Below are 7579 nucleotides of genomic sequence, written 5' to 3' on the forward strand. Positions count from 1 at the left end.
AAAAAAGGGTTTATATGTTGAAAATGTTAACAAATAGAGGTAAGAAAGGGATGCAAATGCATGAAATGAGAATCGATTTCTTGCATTGATGAAACGTATATTTCTTTCTAACGACAGTCTTATATTTCTAACTCAGAATTTTATGTGAGACTATTTTGTCATACATTTTGTCGCACGTATTTAGGGGTGTTGGCTTCGCCTACACACGTGTGTAGATCTCCTACACGCTCGACATGAACGATGAAGTATTACCAAGTGTGACCTCTAAGCACAGGCACACACACACGCATGCACGCATGCAAGGGTATTTTGGTAATTTTACATGCTCGTGGAAGCCCTATATAAGGAAGGATCCCCTACCTTTTAACTTGATTAAGGTCACCAAGGTAAGCATGCAGCTTTGACTTTGCCTAGACCTCCTTTATTACTATTAGTTTTTTTTTGTATTTTTTTCTCTTGAGTGATTGAGAAGTTATTTTGTCCAACCTCATACATTCTTATCTAGAATTCATACTCTTCCCTACCCCCAAAAAAAAGTCTTCTAGCTTTTGGTCAGAAGAGGAAGAAGAGATTTCGGAGCCTTCCAGGAGTAGACCACTACTTCTTCTCCAATCGCTAGCTTTAATTAATTGCTGCAGTGGCCCTCAAATGGAATCAACCAGAAACTTGTTTTGGTTTGGATCTTTTGATGAGGTAATACGAGAGTGAAGGGGCTGAATGGGGGAGAGAGGGAGTTCAAAGCAGTGGCAAGAGCAAGAGTACCAAGCTTCCTTGGGGATGATCCATTCCTCTTCTTCCATCCATGGAAACATCATGTAAGGCCTGAGAGATTAGCTAGAGTAGGAGTAGAATAGAGAACGATTCGGATATGAAGGAGAGAGGGCATGCATCATATGTTAGGGATGATTCGAAGAGATGTTGATCATAACCATGCATGCATGTAGGAGTAGGACTAAGGAATTGGAGTTTCTTTTATAAATTAGTCCTGTGTAAATTAACCCATGTATCATCTCGTTTGCTTCTTAATTAGTTTTCTCTAGAAAGAGAGGGAGAGATGAAGAAGCCCATACCATGTTGGAGACCATGACAATTAGGTATCCTTCGCCATGTGGGAGAAAGAAATATAGATGGAAATAAGGGAGGAAAGGAACCCAGTTCTATAGAATATGCTTTATTGCTTAAATAATGCGTGGATACCAGCTTCAATATCTATTTCATCACATGAGCAGTTCTGTTTGCGTCCTTTATGATGATTTGTGCCATGAAATCAGGAGCAAGGGTTCTGAAGGAGATGGTTTGGAAGAGTTGGATCAAGCCCTCTTTCTCTATCTAGATGCACAGGAACAATCATCGGCTCAAGAACAAAGGCGTAAGTCTCGCGTAGCGCTTCTTATCATTTTCCCTTTTAATTTCGAAGTACTTTTCTTTTATTTTGGCCGATCTCGGAAGGGAAATCGAAGAGGAAAAGGTAAAGGGATACGGTTATAGTGTGAAAAGCTTTTGAGTTCTAAGACGCTGCATGGCAAGAAAATCTTGTTGTATAGTTTGGCAGAGTTCTAGAATCAGAAGTATGAACTTGGGAAATGGTCAAAACTTTCTTCTAATCTTGTATTCTCTTTGTTCTTCTTTCTTTCCTTTTATTTGCTTTATTTTGTGTTTCTTCTTGTGGAGTGCAAAATCTAGCAAAATCTTCATGCTTTTCTTGCAAGATGTTGTATCAAAAGAAGGTAGAAATATTTTGCTTCTCTCTATCTACTTTTCGCATTACTGCTCAGTTTATTTTGCTTTTCCTCTTCCTGTCTACGGAAGTAAGCAAAAACTGCATAAAATGCTTAGAAGCAATGTTTGGTCTCATCATGCAATATACTACTCTCTCTTTCTCTCTCTCAAAGGTTGACTTTTTCTTGTATATGCATGTCATCTGCATACAAGCTCTTCTTCTTGGGTAAACTAAAATTGCACCTTTCAAGGGACTTAACGCTTGCATGACTTCATGTATGCAGAGACCTTGAATATTTTCCCATCTCAGCCCATGCATGCTGAACCTTCTACAAAGGTATCTCCAACTTACTCCCTTTAATACCTTATTGTTGGATTTTTTGCTCCAGTATTGTTCTTATGCACTGAAAACAAATATTCTTCTGTACATAGGATGCCATGACGTTGGTCCCAAATAGTAGTTCTTCAAAGAGATCATCAAACCAGTCAGTGCAACCAAGCAACCCTGGGATTGATGCCCTACTCTTGCCTGAAGAAGTAAAAGAAACTAAGCCAAGAGTGAAGGTTCACCCCCCACACCCCCTCCCCCAAATATTTTGCAGCATTAACTTGTAAAATTCTTCAAGTTTTGTTACTCTTGGATTGCATGCAGAGGGAAGGAAATGGAAAGGCCACCACTTCTAGTTCAGAACATGAATGTCCCAAGACACCAGACCCCAAGGTGAGTTGCACTCCATTTCTTCTGGTTGAAGCTCTTACCAAAGATGTTTGACTAATTGATCTATATGCATGCATGCAGACGTTGAGAAGGCTCGCTCAAAATAGAGAGGCTGCAAGGAAAAGCAGGATCAGGAAGAAGGTCAGTCAACCTAAAGAAAAAATACTAGCTATATATCTATATATCTATATACATAATACATAATACATATACATATATATATTTCTTCTGTTCTTTTATCAAAATATCTCATTTGGTTCATTTCTTCCAAGTCCTAACATTCTAATGTTATTGCTGATCCTATAAATTTCCACAGGCTTATATTCAACAGCTAGAGTCAAGTAGGATCAGGCTAAGCCAGCTAGAACAAGAGCTACACAGGGCAAGGTCTCAGGTACAAAGTGATTAAAAAAGGGGTCAAAATATAAATAGAGAATCTACTTCTAGTCACTTCTAAACACCTGATAAATTATTCATCAGGGTATTCCCTTTGGTGGAGGAGCTCTTCTTGCAGACCAAGTCCTTCCCACTGCCATTGGAGGACTCAGCTCGGGCACTTTTCAAGAAAAGAAATCTCAATGCACATCCAATGAACCCTACTCATGTTAATTAATTCTTCTGGTATATATTTATGCAACAAACACTAACCTTTTTCTTTGTTTTTCTTGTATGATCATGATCTTCAGATGCAGCGATGTTCGACATGGAGTACGGAAGATGGCTTGAAGATCACCACAAGATAATGTGTCAGCTCAGGGCTGCGGTGGAGGAGAACCTGCCCGACGGCCAACTGCGGGTTTTTGTCGACGGCGCCCTTCTCCACTACGACGAACTAATGAACATCAAGAGTGCTATGGTCAGGTCTGATGTATTCCACCTCGTCTCTGGCATGTGGATGACTCCGGCCGAACGTTGCTTCATTTGGATAGGCGGCTTCCGTCCATCGGAGCTGATCAAGGTTTTCACTCTTATTCATCGTTTCGCAATACTTCCTTGCATCCATAATTCTAACCAGAACCTGTTAAAAAAAAGGTCAAAATACGCAAGAGATTCAAAAGAAAGGAAATGCATTGCTTATTTATTTGACCTACTGTTCGAAGATAACATACTAAACTATTAGAAGAAGGTGAGTTAACATGGTATAAGAGCACAACGTCATAATTTGAATTCTCCTAGGCTTAATCAGCTGTCATAATCGAGAAATAAAAGCTCTGCAGTAGTTCAACTCAAGAGCATCTGATCAATTATTCTGATGTACGTATGAACAAAGTTATTGAACATTGCACTGTGGTACTTACTAGCTCCGCAATATTTTAGGTAGAAAAATATGACGGATTCGCTAATTTGGTGGAAGGTCCCAATTGATAGAATAGTTATGTTTTGGTAGACTTTGGCCGGATCCTCCTGTCATAAAGTAATAATATGCTAAGAGTAGGTGGTATGGAGGTTAATGATAGGGATGGTCTTCCATTAATAATGGAGGGAAGTGGCCTTATATTCATATATATTCTATATAAAGTGGTTTTGGCTTCTAGATGCAATGGGGAAAGAGAATCAAACTTTAAATAAAGTGGGTATGATCTTGCAAACATGATGTTGTGTTGTCCCTCTCCTTTCTTCGCATTAGCAGTAAGGATGTAGAAAGAAAAAAGAAATTCAGATTTATTTGGATATGTATGTAGTAAGATTGACTCCAAATTTATTTAACTCTGCTGATTGAACCTGGATTTGTCACGGTATTAGTTCTTGATTCGTATGCCATCAATTAAATATTGATCAAACTTTTGAATAAGTTCAGATTCGAATGAGTATATATGATTTGAATAGGAATATACGGGCTGAGATGTCAATTGACCACATTATATCACACAGTTAATCATTAATTTCACATGATCTAGTATTTGTATTTGTACATGAAATTACATCGTTCATAAACTGCATATAAAAGTAGGGAATCGAGTAGAATAAATTTATCCGAACCAATTCAGATATAAATTGAGCACTATCCGATCCATATGAGATCTGTTTTCACCCTACATACATACATGAATGCATGTATGTGTATCTATTTATGCATGCTCATATTGCATCAGTGAACAACAAAAAAAGATGATCTTTCCTTACATTCTCTATGAAGCATCCATGCATGTGTTGAGTGAGGTAATTTTGATGACATACTACAAAGGAGAACCAAGAAAAAAGAAAACTCATCGATCATTGCGGTATGCATGCAGTTCGATCCATTTATGTCTTCATGGTTGCTAGCTCTTAATTTCTTTTTCCGTAGGTTGTCGTAAGGCACATAGAGCCATTAGCGGAGGAACAAATATTGGCAATATGTGGCCTCCAACGATCGATACAAGAGACTCAGGATGCCCTAAACCAAGGGCTTGAAGCATTCTATCAATCTCTCTCCGCCACCATCACCTCCGACGTGTTGAGCTCTCCTTTTGACATGGCCAACTACATGGGTCAATTGTCCATCGCCATGAACAAGCTTACCACACTCGAAGGCTTCGTTGGACGAGTAAGGACTTCATATCACCTCCAATGCTAATTTAATTTCTTAAGGAAGATAACATTTTCGCTTGATTATAGTTCAGCAAGCACATGCGATAATGATATGATATGATCAGATAATTGTTTAGAAAAAAAAGGAAGATGCAACCTTTTTTTCTATAAGTATATACATTAGAATGAATCTTTTCTTAGTTTTGATAATGCTAGGAGTGATATGTATTCATTGTTCACAGCTATTGGTGTCCTTTCTACATGAAGACTAACTCCTTATCTTATTCTTTTTATTTCGGTTAGAAATGAACTCTCCAAACCGATTCATATTTTCAACTCCTTGTATCTAGGGTTACTACTACACTCTAATCTTTCAGTTACATAAATTTTAATGAATCCAATATTTAAAAGAAGTAACGCTTAATTGGTGTGTGGAATTATTAGGTTGCCTTTGTAGTTATAACCCCTAAACCCTTGCCATTGTCCTCATCAAATTAAGACAGCTCTCAAGCACCTTGTTGAGTTACCATGCATGCATTAGACGTAAGTACATTAACATAAATTGTACTCTATTTGAGATCTTTTATTCATAGTTCTGAACTCAAAACATTGACCTTCTTGAGTTACCATGCATGCACCTTGTCGAGTTACCATGCATGCATTAGACGTAAGTACATTAACATAAATTGTACTCTATTTAAGATCTTTTATTCATAGTTCTGAATTCAAAACATTGACCTTTTTGAGTTACCATGCATGCACCTTGTTGAGTTGCCATGCATACATTAGACGCAAGTACATTAACATAAAATCTACTCTATTTAAGATCTTTTCTTCATAGTTCTGAATTCAAGACATTGACCTTCTTGAGTTACCATGCATGCACCTTCTTAAGTTACCATGCATGCATTAGACGTAAGTACATTAACATAAATTGTACTCTATTTAAAATCTTTTATTCTAGTTCTGAATTCATAGTTCTAAATACTAACAATATTTAATCTACGAAAAATTGTTTACAGGCAGATAACCTGAGGCAGCAGACTCTCCACAGGCTACAACAAATCATGACGACCCGTCAGGCGGCACATTGCTTCTTGGCGATTGCCGAATACTTCCATCGTCTTCATGCCCTCAGCTCGCTATGGATCGCTCGGCCGCGGCAGTAGAGGGTTTAGAATCCATTAGAATTACATTTGCATACATGCGGGGGAGAATTGTGGCCATACAAGGAAAGTTGCGAAGAAAAAGATGCTACACTTTTCAGTGTAACCCACATTTCACCTCTTGCTTTAATTTAGAATGACAAAGGATCTTGTAGGGATCTAAAGATCCATTTACAGTCTTTTTGCAGATCGATGTACATGAATCGCGTAGATAAGAATAGAATGTGGTTAGGACTTAGTTAGGGTTCCCTCGGCCTCTTGTCTTTTTCTTATATCTTACATTTTGTATATGATGGGGCTTGAGCTGAAGGAGCCCTTGGCAAGAAAAATCTAAGTTTAATTTTCACCTTACATAATTTTCTCATTTCATATTTTCATTGCAGAATCATCTAACTTCATTATTTTTAGAGTAAAGTGCTCTTGCTTTATCTTTTGATGAGGAGAAACTTTTTCTTTTTTATTTTTATTTAATTAATGCCAGTTTTTAGGCCAAAGAATCGCCAAATAAAATTAGTTTCACTAAGTTAGGGGCCGAATAAGGATTCGTTATAAGAAAATCCAGATAGAAGAGGTTCTCAACAGATAATAATGGAGATGTCTGATAGCCATAACCTAATTCTAATATAGTGAGATCTATACTACTATAATAACCAAATAAAAGACTATCTCACTGGTAATTTACTAATACATATTTCTCTCCCCTCTCTCCTCTATTGTTTCATTCAATTTTTATATTTACCAATAAAAGTTAATTATTATTTGCCCTTAAAAAGGACGTGACTTCAGTTTTTATCATTATCTTTAGTTATTTACTAAAACATTATATAAATTTATTATTTTTAAATCATACGAAATGTAATTATTATGTAACTATTTTAATTTAAAACCAAACACCGTAGTAAGTTAAACTGATATAAACTTTTTTATGTAAGTTCAAGAAATGACCGTAGCTAATCTAGTCTGAAAGATATTCAACAAACAAATACAACTAAGCATTTCAAATTATTTCGATTTCCAAACGTGCCAGAAAAGTGGCATGGATGAAAGAATGCATGCTTCTTTGGCCACAAGAGGAAGACTATAACCTGGAATCTCTCTCTCTCTCTCTCTCTCTCTCTCCTTCTCATCAAAGAAGAAAATATTGCAGTAATAGTATGCACACTGTATGGGACTACTGAACATTAATGTTCGCATTGACTTCTGTTGCTAGTTGAGAAGACAAAATCTCACTTACTGCATGCTCCAAATCATCTGCCATGGGGTACCTCATAATCCTTATCACAGACGGTCAAAAAAAAAAAAAAAAAAAAATCCTGTTGCTTGATGCAATTAATTTAAGCTTGTTGGTAACAGTAAGCCCTTTAAGCTTCTGTTTGACCTCTGAAATATAATCTACTAGAGTGCATTAGGGTTGCTTGTAAAATTAAGCCCATTAAGCTTGCTTGTAATAGTAAGCTCCGGTCTA

General features: G+C 37.0%; 1 protein-coding gene across 1 annotated transcript; it reads left to right on the forward strand.

Moving 5' to 3' along the window:
• The first annotated feature begins 421 nt into the window (after window positions 1-421).
• Window positions 422-6485, forward strand: LOC140767896 (bZIP transcription factor TGA10-like). The gene is made up of 11 exons (XM_073107978.1): window positions 422-815; window positions 1272-1369; window positions 2004-2056; window positions 2152-2283; window positions 2372-2440; window positions 2519-2578; window positions 2754-2831; window positions 2918-3017; window positions 3124-3395; window positions 4725-4964; window positions 5971-6485. Exons 1-11 carry the CDS (start codon window positions 718-720, stop codon window positions 6115-6117), a joined length of 1347 nt encoding a protein of 448 aa, XP_072964079.1. The 5' UTR covers window positions 422-717; the 3' UTR covers window positions 6118-6485.
• Window positions 6486-7579: the final 1094 nt, after the last annotated feature.

The sequence above is a fragment of the Typha angustifolia genome, chromosome 9 (assembly GCF_048772165.1).
Source record: "Typha angustifolia cultivar Huaian chromosome 9, ASM4877216v1, whole genome shotgun sequence".
Lineage (NCBI taxonomy): Eukaryota > Viridiplantae > Streptophyta > Magnoliopsida > Poales > Typhaceae > Typha > Typha angustifolia.